The sequence below is a fragment of the Scardinius erythrophthalmus genome (genome assembly GCF_964197995.2).
Source record: "Scardinius erythrophthalmus genome assembly, chromosome: 15".
NCBI lineage: Eukaryota > Metazoa > Chordata > Actinopteri > Cypriniformes > Leuciscidae > Scardinius > Scardinius erythrophthalmus.
In genome coordinates this window covers 24902610-24919221 of record NC_138235.1, presented here as the reverse complement: position 1 = coordinate 24919221, position 16612 = coordinate 24902610, and the positions used below count along the sequence as shown (strand labels likewise).

Here is a 16612-nt window from a genome sequence, read left to right as displayed (position 1 = left end):
CAGACAGAAAGAGAGAGAGACAGAAAATGAGGGAGGGAAACGAGCAAAGAAAAAAGAGAGAGATCAAAATCATGGGAAAGAGAACGAGGAAACAACAGAACAGGGCAAAAAAAAATGCAGCAATTGAGGGAAAAATAAAGACGGGGAGACAAAAGGTGGTTGAGGAAAATGCAGGAAGATGCAGAAAAGGCAGCTAGAGAACAGGCAGAAAATCAACAGAGATATAAAAGGTAAAAAAAAAAAAAAAAGTATAATTATGCCAGCACCGGTAGCATTACTAGGCCAGACTGCTTTACAGAATAAGAGAGATGAAAAATCATGGAAAAATATGAAAATTCTGAGTTGATTGTATTCAAAACAAGTCTAGATAAAGTTATTTAAGGGATTATTAGACTCTAGAACTTTCACTCTACATGTGACTTTTCGCAATTGATGTTAAATTGATTCAGCACATTACCACGGCTTCTAATGTAGCTCATCCAATCAAAATTTTGAGCTGGAACTTTCAAGTTTCATTAAATTTGCTTTACTATTTGAAATATACTTTTTTTAACTCAAGTGGAACATAATGTAAAGCTGTTTTTTCACACATATAATTCCAATTAAAATGTATAGTTATTTAAAACATATTTTGCTATATTTTGTTTTATTATATTTTATTTAGAAAAATAAATATAATATAATTTTATATTATATTTGTATATGTTTTATTCAATATTTTATATTAAATAAATATATATAAGCACACACACATACTATTGAGAAATATTATTAAAATTTAAAATAACTGTTTTCTATTTTAATATATTGTAAAATGAAGCCGAATTTCTTCCTGTGATGTCAAAGCTGAACTTTCAGCATCATTACTCCAATCTTCAGTAACATGATCCTTCAGAAATCATTAAATCACTAAAATGCTGATTTGGTGATAAAGAAACATTTCTTTGTATCATCAATGTTGAAAACAGTTGTGCTGCTTAAAATTCCTGTGGGAACCGGGATTTATATTTTTGAAGGATACTTTGATGAATAGAAAGTTCAAAAGAATAGCATTAGAGTTTATCAAGTATAAAAAAAAAAATAAAAAAAAACTTGCCCCCCAAACTTTTGAATGGTAGAATATCATGGTTTCCACAAAAATATTAAGCAGCAAAAACAGACACTGATTGTTTTCAACATTGATAATAATAATAAATGTTTCTTGAACACCAAATCAGGATATCAGAAATCAGCGTAATACTAAAGTAATTTTTATTTCATATTTTTACATAATATACGTGTGTATTTTTTGTATTTGTTAGACTGTTATATCCCAAGTGATTTACAGTAAATAAGTCGGTTAAGGCCCACACTTCGGTGCAATAATGTTCATGCACAGGATAAGTAGACTAGATTTGTAGGAGGAAAAAAGATAAACATCAGTGACTGGACACTTCAATTGCGGTATAAACATGCAAATGCTGCGTCTTCAGAGAGAAGATTAAGATTATAACATACAAATTCAGGGAATCTACGTCTACGCACTGGTCCAGATACACAACAGACTCCCGCAGACGCTCTTGTCTGCCTTTAGGAAAGCATGAGAGCGGCAGAGAGGGAGGGGAAAAAAAGCAAAAACACCTTATACGCCTATTAAGAGTCTCTGGTCTGACCGCAAAGCCACGTTTAGGAGTCTACACAGAGAGCCAGACGAGCTGCCGGCGCCCTGCCCTCCCCCCATCCCTCGCTGGGGCCAGCAGGCCGGCCGGCCGGACGGAGGGGGTGAGGGTGGGGGAGCAGGAGCCGCCTCTCCTCCGTCGCTGACTGGCTGCGGCTGACGCCTGGGTCAGCTCTCATGTCTGTCCCTCAGATTTAATTAACGGGCCTCTCCGGTGCAAAGCAACCCCAACGCGGCAGTCGGCTTCCTCTTCCTCCGCCTGTCTCGCGACTCCACACTGCAGTCCACCCTCCCTTGATACCATACGACGCTCTGCTCATTCATTTGTTCTGCTCTTTTCCAACCTTTTCTTCTCTCTCTCGCTCAACCACATACCCACAGAAGAAGTCAGACTTGAAAGGAAGTAAAAGAGACTGTGTGACGGAGAAAAGAAAGCTGCTGGAGTCTCACAGCTGAACATGGAAAAACGGACACTTACGTCTGCGATGATTTAAGCTTATTTAAGGCCAATCTTTAACATACTGGTACAACCAACATGCTTTATTTTGCAAAATCATGTGGTGAAATGCAAAATTTGATAAATGTGCATCATTCTGATCATGCAAAAAGAAAAACGCATGTCCAAATGGGTCTGTTCTATCCGTTCGACCCTTAACCTGGCCCAGAGACGGAGGCTCTCTAATTTCACTGGCAGACAGAATTAGATGCGCTGGGTGATCGGATTGGACTTGTTTACAGACATGAGTCTAGCTGCTTAAACCCGTTAAACCTCTTTTAAATGCTCAAACTGACAGATTTTGGTCATCAGCCACACTGCAGGTGGCTTCCTCTCTTATTACTTTGTGTCTTCTTCAATTAAGATTAAGATTAATTGAGCATCTTCCATTGAAGTTATGGGAGATTATACTAGTCTTGTTTTTAGCCCAACCCTTAGATCTCTGGACTAGTATAAACCTTCAGTCCAGTAAAGGTGATTTGATCCACCTTCGGAGCTATTATATCAGGACTGGGACTGTTTTATGCTGGGCCAATGCCTCTGTAATAGGATTTAGCCACATATATTCACATATGGCCATTTGTCCACAAACCAATAATAGGATCCTCCATAGTATGACTCAACTCTGCAGTATTAACAACAACCTAAAGAAATACAATTTATTTCAATAACAATTTCTATAAATAAATAAAACTTTTTAGTGCAATTAGAATATTTCTAAGCTGTATAACTGTAAACACTTTTCGTTGGTAATAGTCATTTGCAGACTTGTTATGAAATAAGTATTATTTAAATATTTAATACAATAAATAACATGATAAATAAATAAATATAAAAATTTAGATAATTGATTAAAAAACATTTAAAAAATATTGCAAATAAATGTGTGTATATATATATATATATATTGTTTTACAGTTATAACCATAACTGTAAAACAAGATAGGTCAAAATTACTTAGCCCATGGGTGACCATGTGGTTCAGACTTGTAATATAAACTGTAATTAAAACTAAAAATATAAAATATAATTAAATAAAATGTAGAAAATACATTAAGTTATTGTTATTAAAATAAATTACATTCAAATAGTAAAAAAAAAAAAAAAAAAATAAATTAAAATGCAACATAAATCTTCAAACAATACATTAAACCATAACTCAAAAACCAGACTGATCAAAATGACTTAACCCTAGAGTGACCACATGGGGTTCAGATGACCAATGAGATTAACACAAAGTATGTCCGGTAGTCCTTCTGTTTGGTCCGAGATTAATGGCAAATAAAGCTATTTACTGAGAGTAGTTTTAACGGTGGTTTAAGTTGTGTGCTAAGAGAGGCGAAGACAAGAGCATTAAGTAATGGAATGAAGATGGTCACAATGGAGCGAGTAATGAGCTTACAGCCCTCAATCATGCAAATTAAACCGAATTAAAATACTAACACGCAGTCAGTGTAATTGTTCTACATCAATCAAAGGATAAACTCTGTAAAAAAAAAAACTGCAATAAAACAGAATAATTTAGACAGAGAGAGCCATAGAAACAATTACAATTATCCAAGACTATAGGTCAGATACTGCACATTTCACAGATTTGAGTGTGTATCATAATCATAAAAGCATTTTTCAACTGCTTTCATCCAGACCACTTCCTACTAATGTCAATGGATCTGCTTTTGCCCCATAAGTATGTATTCACTTCATAAGGGCCATAAACACATGGATAATAACATCCCAGAACATTAATCTCCGATTATGTGTAAGTGTGTCTCAGGTGTGCTGTCTCTAGGCGTGTCCTACCTGAGTGTGCGGAGGCGAGGCTGAGGTCGGAGCAGGGCTGGCCCTCGGGCATGCCGTGCTGTCGGGTGTGGTGCAGGTTGGAGATGATCGTTGAGAGGTCACTGTCACGACTGAAAAAGTAAAGAGGGGGAAGGAGAAAGAAAAGGAGAGAGATAACAAGAAGTTAGAGGGAGGGTAAATATCTCTAGAGATTCCTAATCTCAGGCTCATAATGCACAGAAACAGCACACTCACACATTTAGCATATTAGTACTAAAAAATAAATCTTTGAAAAATCTTTTTATGAAACTGGAATGATCAACTTTACCAATTGAACACAAGAAGAATGATACAACAGCATAAAGTAAACAGTAAACCAAATGTAAATCCACCACAAACAACCTCGACTGAATCAAACACGGCCGACCTGCTGCACTCCGGTCTGGTCCCTTGAAGCTGAAACGCTCTCTGCCTTTGGCTCTTTTGCTTCGCTTCTGCATTCATTGTCTTTTGGATTTTAAGCGTATAATGAGCGCTGACAGATTCCTGTGTCAAGCAATTTTGAGTTTCATCCAGACTCATCTTCAACCTTAAGATGTTCTAATCAACACATTCAACTCATAAGCAGTTTATGAGCTTAAAACCAGGTGATTATGCTTTTTATGATCGCTCTGCTGAAATCGTTTGGGTCTCTGGAGGCGCGGGGGATCAGTGTAATCTCTAGAGATCTGCCATTTCATAAAGGAACCCGATAAGTGGCAAATAAAAGGGGCTGGTTTTAGCATTCAATATGTACGTGTGGATTTAGAAATTACAATGGATAATAAAATCTGTACAGTATGGAGATATTCTGGAGATATTTAAGAAAGTATTTATGCCCCGGTGTCAAAAGGCCTTATACGCAGCCTTGTATTGTTTGACTGCAACCAGAGAACTGATCTTGTCAGCTGTTTTGGACAGGTGAAGAAACTTGATGAATGCTTAGATTGAGAGACCCCAGACTTTCTCTATGAAAAATATTATCTGATTTGTTATACACACCATATGAGGTCATATATGCTATGTGGAATGGTTTTATTATATATTTCAAAGTTTATGCCAGAATAAAATTGACCCCAAAAAGAATCAATGATATCATCTTACTAATATTTAACTAATATTTAAAAACAATATCTGTTAAATGGGTTTTAATCAGGTCAGAGGAACATATTAAAACAATGTGAATGGAAAATATGAGGTAAATTCGGAAAAAAAACTATATTTTATTTTAAAATAATATTTTATTATATTATATAATTGTTTATTCATGAGTCATATTCACCCTTTAAATATACTTTTTTTCTTTCTTTTTTTTACAATGCTACATTTTATTGTCTTTTATAATAATGTTTCTACACATGAATCATGTACACACACATTAAACATGAAAAAAGCTCTTCGCAGACTGATAAACTGATCTCAGGCCAGTACCGGCGTCCACGCCGCACACTTGTCTTCCTCTCTCGGGTCGTCTCTTCAAGGCCAACTGACTGAACTTACAGATTAGGACTGGACAAAGCCATTCCTTCAACCTCCCTTCCTCCCTCCTTCCCACTCTCATCCTTTCCTCACTCATCCTTCATTAACCCTTTTTAGACCTGCTTGGGCCATGTTGTCTCTATAGAGAGTGATAGAAGAAGTGTGTCACTGAGGTATTTTAATGCAATCTGATTACAGCTGTGATCGCATTATAACGCATAATGATTTCAAATACCCGATTAGAATTTAGCAAATATCAGATGCATATCTCACAGTGCCTGGCAGTCTGTGGGGCGCACTAATATCAACAGAGTTCTGAGGGACATTTTTACGGGCTGTCACAGGGCAGTCCAAATGCTTGAGCATGAGCATAGCCCTGCTGTGTGTGGCAGTCCAAATGCTAGTTTTACAGTCCGTAGATTACAGGCTGGGCTTCAGTAATGTCAGCCTGCCACGCTTTCAGTTCAGCTACAAACAACACAGCACGTACAGGAATTTATTCTCCATGACCGAACTGGGCTGCAAATTCACTTGTCATTCCGAGAACCCAAAAGGCTGACAGAAATGCCATTGGTCAACTGTACGACACAAGATCAGATACACAATACTTATACATAATGACAGCATTCACTGAGCTATATATTGCTGGACAAATTAGGATTTTATCTTACGTTCTGACAATATTGTAATGTCATGAGTTAAATAAGCATTGTTAAATGCAAATTATAAAAAATTATTTAAAAAATCATGTTGGACAAATAATTATTACAAATAATACATACATAAAAATATTAAACATAAAATGAATAATTCTTAAATTAAAAAATACTATTTAATTTAAAACAATACATACATATATACATATAGAAGTGGAACAAAATATTATTATATAAATAAATATTAACCTTTTTTTCTAATATAGAAATACTGTCATTTAAAAATACAATTTCAATAAAATACTATTCAAATACTATTAATACTATTAAATACTATATATATATATATATAATTATATACATATTATACATAAATATAAAGCTTACAGTACACAATACAGCAAAAGCACAATCACTCTTGTACATTTACAAGAATAAAAATCTATGATCCAAAAAATCATATTTCATTTGAGGCTGGCAAACTCCCAGATTAATAAAAAGATACATGAGACTGAAATAAATTGATACAAGAAACAAATTCCCTACAAAGTGATTTCACACAATATGCTACATCTATATAAGTTACACCATAGAAAACACCCAAACGACTTAAACTCTAGTACAACACTTTTTAAATAGCGTTTAGATTTAAATATTATTCAAAATTTCATGTTTGTCTATTCTAATTTGGCAACAGCGATAAAATATTAAAAGCTTGCGTGAAACTATGCTACTCTGTGTAGCGCAAACATCCATTTAACCTTTATCTAGGAAACAACTCTGCCGTTCTCTATAGGTCATCCAAGTTCCCCCATCCATCCCCTTAACAGGGCATCAGTCCAAACAACAGCTCCATCTTCCAGCTCCTGCTCTGGCAGCTAAGGAAGGCTATTATCCTCGGACGGAGGCTCTGCAGTGAGCTCACTAAGCAAGGACATTGTTAGCAGGTTAATTAGCGCACTTTTTCTGGGCTGTCCCGGTGTGTGCCGCTAATGAGGCCTCCCACGACTGTCGGCCAAGGTCATAATCTGCGTCAGGGCTGGATCTAAAACCCGGCCGCCTGAGTCAGCGATACCACACAGGGGAGCACAGGGCGGACCTGACAACTCCGCTTAGGACATGAGCTGCGGCTTATCGCGCAGTGAAGACGATCAGCATAATCTCCACCTAAACTGGTCAATACCTTTCCCGTCAACCGCACAGACACTTTGACCCAGATATGACCCACTGTGAGAGGACGCACTGGGCAAGACGATTTAAAATAAAAAACTGCAGCAAATGGGGCCTGATGACTCTACTTAGTTAAAAAGGCTTAAAAATAACAAAGAATTGTGAGACCGTAAAACCTACATGAAAAGATTGTAAACTAGGACAAAAAGTACATTTTAATAATATAGTATATTTTAATAATATGTAATCCATGTACAGTATATGCAACAACTATAAAAGGATCTACTGAACATAAGCAAACTATAGTTCTGCAAAAAATGTTGACAAATCTGAATGTTGTGACCGATTTAGCAGTTATGTAAAAAAAAAAAAAAAAAAGGTCGGCTGGTCGGCTACAGTCAACCAGTAGAAAATATACTATACTGTTACACCGCAATATGTCTGTGACACAATTTAAAGTATGTTTTGACATAAAAGCCACGCAATGTTGTTTATGGTTGCCAAGCAATGTTGTGACTTAACTTAATAAGCATTAACATAGAATTGAACTAATGTACAGTGATACTCTTCTAATCATATTTTAAATATGCATTACTTTTATTTTGTAAAGTATTAAATTCATTAAATACTTTTACATTCAAAATTACTATTGTATGTGTTTTTTTAATGTCTAGCATTTATTTAGCTGAATTTCCAGCTAAACTTTAAAATGTACCATTACCATGATATACAATTTCAGAAAGATTGCTCACACCCAGTGGCTGGTGCATGAGAAAAGCGAATGTTATGGAAGAGGGTTTTTGAGTAAAATACCATATTTGGAAGGTGCCAAAAAAAATCAGAGGCATTCAATGCAGTTTCAGAGTCAGTGCTTTAAAACAAAATGAAAATCCGTGACACCGCAACAAACAGCAAAACATCTTTCCGATGCCAGAAAGATATGTTTTTTTGCATCAACTGTGTTGTTGCTGGTAGCAGACACATTTCCTCACCACAGCACTCTCATGCAGAGCTGAAAGCACTTCCATCTGTTCTTGACGTGCGTCTGATATAGGAGCACTAGGCCTAGGAGTAGGGTTTGCGGTTGAATTTGGAGAAAACCAGCAGCACACCTGCACAAAGCTTTGCTTAACTCTGAACTGAGATTCAAATGCTGCTAAAGGGATAAAGTCCTGCTTTGGGTAGCTGTGCAAGGGGTTTAAAGGAATAGTTCACTCAAAAATGAAAATTATTCACTGATAATCTTCCCCTCCAGTGAGCTTTGCTCAAGACCCGCTACAACCGAATCACTCATTCAAGAACCGGATCAGTGAATGAATCATTCAAGGAGTTTTGTGAACTGAACAGATTAATAGAACAGATGCATCTCCAAAGTATTATTTGCTCACTAATCAGTGATACAGATTACAGACATTTAGTAAATATCAAGTGGACTAAATGTTTTCTTTAAGCTTGAAAGCTCTAGTCCTAGTGTAACTGCAATTGAAAAGTAAAAGCATTCTTTAAATTGTTCCAGGGAAGAAACAAAGTCATACAGGTTTGGAACAACATGACGGTGAGAAAATGATGACACAGTTTTCATTTGTGAGTGAACTGTTCCTCTAAGAAAATGCTTGGTTTGTTCACAAATGACTGGGTATTCAAATATGACAGGGGCAACATCTGGATGAAAGGCATCTGATGAATGGCAGGTATTCAAGAACTGACTTGAGTTTAAGGCAGCGCAGAAGGCCATTGGACAGACGTGGTGTTCCTCATGGCAGCAGGAGTGTCAGGGAGGGAAATAGCGCCAGCGCAAGCGCCCCTGCAGTGACACGGGAGACGAGAGCTGGCGCCAGATATAGAGGTCACACAGAGAGTTGGCAGACTGGGCATCCTGACGCCAGGGCTTACACCGTTACTGAACACAGCGATGATAGTCTCACCCTGACACACACACACACAAAGCAGTGCCAAGCAGAAAGTGGCAAGGCATGTGGAGAGGATCCCTCCTTTCACAGAAAGTGACAGACAGTTTGCACTATGAACTAGCGCTGTGAGAAAAAAAGGAGCCGAACATGCTACAAAATTGAAAATTTTAAATTTTGTGGTTACTTTTCCCAAACAATTGTTCTGAACAGTCATTCCTTGTCCAGTGAAACCAGTACAGTTTAAAAAAAATGCAATGCTAGAATGGGGAAGGAGGGAATCAATATTTCTCTCTGTTTTTTTGTTGTTTTTTTTACTACAAAAAAAAACACATCTGTTGTTATTCTGCTCACATTCAGACCAAGCAGCCGGGCCTCAGCTAGCGAGGAGAGCAATAAATAAATATCGAAACAGATACATAAATAAATGAGAGTGCAGTGCGTTCTCCTGAGCTTTCCTGTTGTTCCTGCCTTATAAAAGCTGATGGGAGGTCGATAAGCATGCGGGAACCCAGAAAAGTAGAAGTGGAACGAAACATTATTTCGCCACATTGAACATTGCAGTGTTGGATAATTTGAAAAGTAAACAATGGAAAAAGCCTAAAAGAGCTCTGAGATGGGGTGCAACGTCTTTTTAAAGACAGCTAGCTGCCCTCTGTAGATGTGACATTAATGACATTGATTAACTGATGTGGCTGAAGCAAAACCAATCAAAGGAGATGCTAACAGGAAAACAACACCTGATTAAAACATCTTCACTGCTTTAACTACTTACTCTCGCTTGACAGGCAAGGGAAACGTAGTGAGTAGGGATGCGTGATCATTTCCTAAGAACGTAAATATATTGAATATCTTATAACACAGTCTACAGAGGTCTACAGTAACATTCAAAGCAGTTTTATGGTTTTAATATCCTACAATGACCTGGATGACTGAAAACATTTGCAGAATTAGCGGAACTGCAAACAAAAGCTTGGTTCACCCAAACTCTTATGAAGACACCAAATATATTTCACGCCAAAAGTATTCAAAGTCTAAGGGAAAAGAGTCTATGTGAATTCTGTAAATTATTCTAAGATTACTTGAATGATAGCAATGAGTTAAGGAAATATGAATATAGATTAAAAAAAGTAAAAAGTTGTGTAAACAAATTCACTGAGACACATTTTGTGATGCATGTTCTTGTGCTAAAAAATTGGATTTGGCCTTAATTCCAGCCCTATGAATTTAGAGGTTGCGGATATAAATCAACAAAACAGTTGTTGTACCGTATGTAGCGGGATACATTTGTCTATTTCTAACAACAGGGTTTTAAACAGCACTAGTTTTCCTGTAAATAGTAAACTGTAGAACGTTAAGCTTACAACTGTTCCTTGGGAAGAGCCCTGGACATTCTAAAAGTTCCAGAACTGGAACCCAACCACTAATTATTGCCTTAAGAGAAGGTTCTTTCCAGGAATCCTACAGCATCACGTCCCCTTCCCAGCAGTGTGTCGTGCAACGCTCCAGAACTGTACAGAGAAATGCCTTAACAAAACAGATGAATGAATGGAGCACATGGTCACATCATTTAAAGTAAACTTTTGAGTAGCCATCATTTCCTCTGGTGGACCACACAAATGACTGAATATGAACGATTCTATTAAACCTGTGTGAGCGTACTAAAACCAACCAACCAAAAAAATAGCCCTTTTGTTAAAAAAAAACAAAAAAAAAAACCTAATCATCAGCTGAATGTCTTTGCCAGGGCAAAAAAACCTTTAAAGGAAAATTATTCACAACCAGGCTACTAGCCATTCCTTGTAAACGTATAACATGTGGGTCTGAAATTTTGTCTGTTGTACTGTACAACAGAATACAATTTCCAAAAATACCAAAACACTAGTGTCGAGACACTCAACAATATTGCTATAATTAAAAAAAATAAAAAAACAGTTTAAGCGTCAGATGAAAATGCCCTTGACTGTACATACCAGCATTTTAAGAGCCTGGCCAGTTACAGTGCGCTAAAGACGGCGGTTTGGGTTGGCTTCAGTCCTGAGGTTTGGACCAGCTGATTTCCACTTCTGGATAGCCAAATGCTTACATTCAGGTCCAGACAGCCACCAGGGAAGAGGACGGCAAGCCTTGCTGGACAAACGCTTCTAATGCTAAACACAGACAGGTCAGGCCCTTCTCTGAAGAGGCCGCAGAAACCCAGGGGAGGACAGACAGAATTTCTATCCAGACAGGTGCAACAGTTGTCTGATTTATTTCCTTTCCCTGTCCCTCGTGCTCAAGGGGAGGGTCCACCATTCTGGAATCAACCTGCCTCCTCCTCCCCTCCTTCATCTAATCCACTTATGTTTCTGCACTTAGTTTTTTTCCATAGGTTGTAAATAAGAAAAAAATGAACAAAAATCATGAGAGTATCCAAAGTAAATCAGCAGTTAAATGCCAGGTAGTAGAACACAAGAGAAGAAATTGGCTTTATAATTACATTAGAAATATTACAATAGATCATATGGGATGGGCAATGTTTTTTGGAGGCTTTTCTTAGCAGGTTGTCCTCTGAGTAAGTATACTATCTTATATAATCCATGATGGTTACTCAGTAATTACCCAGACAAGCAGTCAGCACTTCTCAAAGCCCTGGTGTTGACACACCTGACTGTGCACAGGTAGGCTTCAGAAAATGATTGGCATGACCTTGAAGACTAATACTATGACAAACATCTCATTCCTGCAAGTTGTATTGCTAAAGCATATCGCGAAAGTGATCGTTTTCAGATAGGATGCCAGTCGATGCATGACTTTGTCTTTATCGGTTGATTTACTTAAATTTCAAAGATTATAAAACCAAGCCTGTTATTCTGTTATTCAGTACAGTATTTATACAGATATTCTAGTGCATCATGACCCGAAGACCCTCAACCTCCACATGCGAAATCACTAAGATAAAGGAATATAAAAGACCAAGCAAAGGCGCTACACTTCAGGCTAAGCAGGCTGTTTTTGAAGAAAGAAAGGTCTATATCCCTGCAGGATACAGGAGGAATGAGGACTAATCACCTATAAACCTGCTGGGCATTAACATTAATCTGGTTAAAAGATATAGGGAGTCTTCTTTAAGGTGTCAAAGTGTACCAGCTTTTCTCACGGCAGTGGCTGGAAATCCCTTGAAAACTGACTGCGCACAATTGCAGAAATGTATATTCGTCAGCCTCATGTGAAATTGCACAATTTTTGGTTTAAAATACCTTAACGCAGAATGTTAAAGTACAGTGGGGTCCATAAGTCTGAGTCCACAGAGAAAATCTGGGAAAATCTTATTTAAACCTGGAAATAAACAGAAAGTTTTAGGATTTAAAAAAATTTAAACAAAGAAACATTGACATAAAATAAAAAATATACGTCACCAATCCAAATAAATTTGTGACACTGATCATGTGAACTACTTTGTACAGATGGTGAGATGTTCTTCTTCCATTGAAGCTCAAGAGGTTCGTCGCAAATCATGCTAGAGAACATGATCATCAAGTTTGACAAACTTGTGGAGTGTATGCAGTTAAAGTGCTGCAGTCATTAAAGCAAAAGTGAAAAACAAATACGAATGCATTCTGAAATTAAATGCTACTTTTAATTCAAAGATGATAATATAGTTTGCAATGAAAAAATTGCATTAAATTAGAAAAATATCTTGTGTTTGGGACTCCACTATATATAAGCAGATACATTTGGACTGAAGAAACGCTATGCACACTACCACAACACTAATATAAACTGCAAATGATGAGGCGTAAATACGATCAAACGCAAAAAAGAATTCCCCATCCTTCACCATCCATTGACTAAATCCAATTTGTTAAGACCCCTCCACAACTCACTTACCCAGTCCAGATCAATGGAAATTGAATTTCATAGATTGAACATCCCATTATCTCTTTCGGTCAGATCCTCATCTGAGTAAAGTAGGGGTGAGGTGAGCGGCCCCGGAACAGAGGAGAGACGTGGCTCCTTGCAGTCCGCCGCCTTTAACAGGGTAAAAGCCCTAGATATTAGTCATAAGTGTTCTTTAAATTCATTAGCATCTTCACACGCGGGCGTCTGAAGTGTTTGGGGGAGATCACTGTAATGAGTTTAGCTGGCCGGTTCTGGTTCCTGTGCCGTCCTCGATGTCACAGGGTAAGTGGCTGCTAGGTGCCAGCGGCTCGGGGTTGAGCGAAGGAAGTGACCAAGAAACTCTTGCAGATGAGGGCTTATATTTGTACCTGGGCATTCAGGGCTGATCCGCTCCAAGGTAAGAACTCGAAGCCCTTCTTTATTCCACAACAAAATCAAATTCAAGTTACGCTTAAACACGTGCTGTTTTCAATGCACAGCACAGTATAAGCACCCTCACATCACTCAGTTTTGGCCAATGATGTTTTTAATGAATATGACAGCTAGCTAGAATCCTGTGTTAGCTTGTAGGGCTCAACAAAAAGGACTGATTCAGCTATGACCTGCCTATGCTGGAAGAGGGCACGTCCTCATACATTCGTATAGGCTATCTTGAGAATGATATCCTAACAGTGCTGTGTAATGACCCAAATGTACCGCTTAACACCAATGGGCATAAACCCAAGCCTCTTACACTCAACTGACTCAACCATTGGAATTCATTCGCCATTTACTGTAGCAAAAAAAAGTATGTAACTGCACAGCTACAACTATTACGGCAACTAAATAAGTCAAATTATCGCTATACGCATTGGCGGTTGCTCTAAGAAAACCTGACAGGAGCTAGGGCTAACCAAGACATTTTTAGCAAGAGCCAAGTGGCTAATGAGAAAAATGGAATATTGTCTTCTCTTACTCCTCTCATTAGAAGCACTAAAGCTTCCTAGAGATTTAAAAATCCAGCATAGCGCAACATACACCGCCAACACAAAATCTCACTGCAAACACCATCGAAACTGCTGCTGACACTTCTATTCAAAAACATGAGTGAAAAATCACCTAAAGACCCCCGAAAGCCAGAAAGCCTGCAGTCTCAAAGCAACAGCTAGCTTTGAAAGGCATGCTCTAGTGATTAAAGGAAACTTAATAATAGATCAGAACCTCAAGGCCGGGCTTTTCACAAGCAGAGATGGTCTGACAAAAATGTGGTTCCCCAGACTCACCTGCCAGGGCTGACATCTGCTGGCTAGTTATCACCTGTAATGCATTTAGGCAGAGCGAAACCACTGGCGGAAAAAACGTTCGCTTTAGCCACTGCTCTTAGCTCACTGCTGCACTGACCGCAGGCTCATAAGCTTCTTCAGGCTTGTGTGCCAAGGAGGAGGGAGGCCAAACACAGCTCATGAAGATTTAATGAACACTGAATTCCCTCGCACTGATTGAAGACGGAGATGTGGAACTTGTAGCACATCACTGGATGAATTTTATTTTTTGTGGAAAGCAGAAATTATGACTGTTCCAAAAATGAACTGCTGCTTCATTTAGGCCAAATTCTAAAGCACCATTACATTAATACTTCACAGAGACCACAATCCCAGAATGTATTGCAATGGCCTCAATAAAAAAACTTAACACTAAAAAGTATCAATAAACATGCTTAGTGTAATTAAAAAAAGATAATTTGACCCAATATTTAAGTTTGGAGTAAGTGGAGTAACTCACTAGTGGTAGTTCACTAGATTTAATCTTTTCTATGCTTCTTTCAAAACATTTATCTAGCTTATCAATATTTAACTGCTCTAGCCAGATTGTTATAGCATAAATGGCATGGCATCACAAACAAAAAAGTACAGGTACTTTTATATACCATGGTACTCAATGATCATTACAACATTTAAATAGTACTTTCAGGTACTAACCAAAAATCCTTGCATGGTCCTACCATAGCACATGCGCAATAACCCTGACATAAAATGCTGTGGTACACAGCATGGTAATTTCAAACCAGAAACGCTAACTATAAAGATTACTATAGCAATAACTATATTAGGCTCCAAACCAATGAGCATGCGTTGCAGTTATGTCATCTGCCCCTTTAAATGCACTACTGTAGCTCTTTAAAGGTGAATGGATTTTGATTGGCTGTCAATGTTTTTATTGTTCATCAGCTATAAAAAAAATATTCTGAAAGTGATTCCAATGATATTGTTCCTCTGTTGTTACTATGAGAAGACTGCACTTCTCATAGAATTACAACTATTGTTAAAACTTTATAGTTAAAGTTTTTGTCCTTGATCTGAACAGCCCTTTAGCTGTTGGGGCTCTCTTGCTTCCCACATTCTTTAGCAAGTGCTATGACCAAAATATAATTATGCATGTGGTTAGGGCACATACTGAAATATTAAAGGTGAGAAATGTAACTTTAACACGCATCAGGAAAAGCATTGGGTGAAAGCTCTCGAACCATTTTGAGCTCTATGGCATTAAGAAAGTTGCCACATGACTGCAAATACCTCATCAACAATATCACTTTTCATATGGTTCATGAGAAGACCTCATGTTTATTTCTGTGCATGTATCCTGTAGGCTCCCAAGCATGGGTATTTAGAGTTGGCACATCCTGTGTGTCTGTAGTATCTGCCAAAAGAGTAAATGAGTGAATTTGTGTGTGTTAGAGGGTATGTGTGTGTCAAAATAGGGGGCTATGAGGGTAAAGACCTAAGGGTTCTTTAAAGCTCTTTGGTGGTATACTGATGTCTGATATGTCTAACCCCTTTCCGGCAGATCATGGTTGATGTATCAATCCCTGGCTCTGGGATTGGCACTCTACTTTTTGCCCACCCACGCTCTCACACACACACACACACACACACACAAATTCTCACCTCTTTCTCATGATAGTGTAATGCAGCTCTTCCTGTTTGATGTCTGCATGATCTCCACTGGCCCGTTCGCTGCCCTCGCTGTCGTCACTGCTGAAAACGGAGGCCAGCTCCTTTTTGGGCACCCGTGTTGGCGGCAAGGGGATGGTGCGTTTCTCTGCCAGTCGCCCACGGTTCTGCAGGAGCACAGAGGGGACAGACAGACTGAGACTCTGGGAACAGCCTTCTCTGATTTTACTGGCTCGAACTGCAGTACAGAGAAATGGCTAATGTTCCCGATCCGTCACACTTCCAATTCTCTTTAGGCTGATAAATCACATTTTGAATGTATTACTGTTGTATTCATTTTTTATTTTTGGATTTGCATTATGAATCAGTTTCAGTTAAACTGATTCATAAAAAGCTACAGTTTTTGGTGCACACATAGACATAAAGCAATGTGAATTCATAATTTACCTCAGCAAATACACTACTCTATTTTATCATTTAGCACAGGGCTTTTGAATCAGCAAAAGTAAATAAATAAATAAATAAATAAATAAATAAATAAATAAATAAATAAATAAGGACCAAATTATTAATGTTTAATCCTAAATTATAATATATAATATATAATATAATATATT

The 16612-nt window shown here is 37.8% G+C and overlaps 1 protein-coding gene across 3 annotated transcripts in view; it reads right to left on the bottom strand.

Annotated features, from left to right (window-relative positions):
• The window catches only part of samd11 (sterile alpha motif domain containing 11), a 68785-nt gene that overhangs the window by 33624 nt on the left and 18549 nt on the right, over positions 1-16612 (bottom strand). For all 3 annotated transcript variants that reach the window (XM_081386046.1, XM_081386047.1, XM_081386048.1), the window contains exons 3-4: positions 15990-16162; positions 3954-4063 (exon numbers count right to left, since the gene is read on the bottom strand). In XM_081386046.1, coding sequence (XP_081242172.1) covers positions 3954-4063; positions 15990-16162 — 283 coding nt within the window. The remainder of the gene's footprint in view (positions 1-3953; positions 4064-15989; positions 16163-16612) is intronic.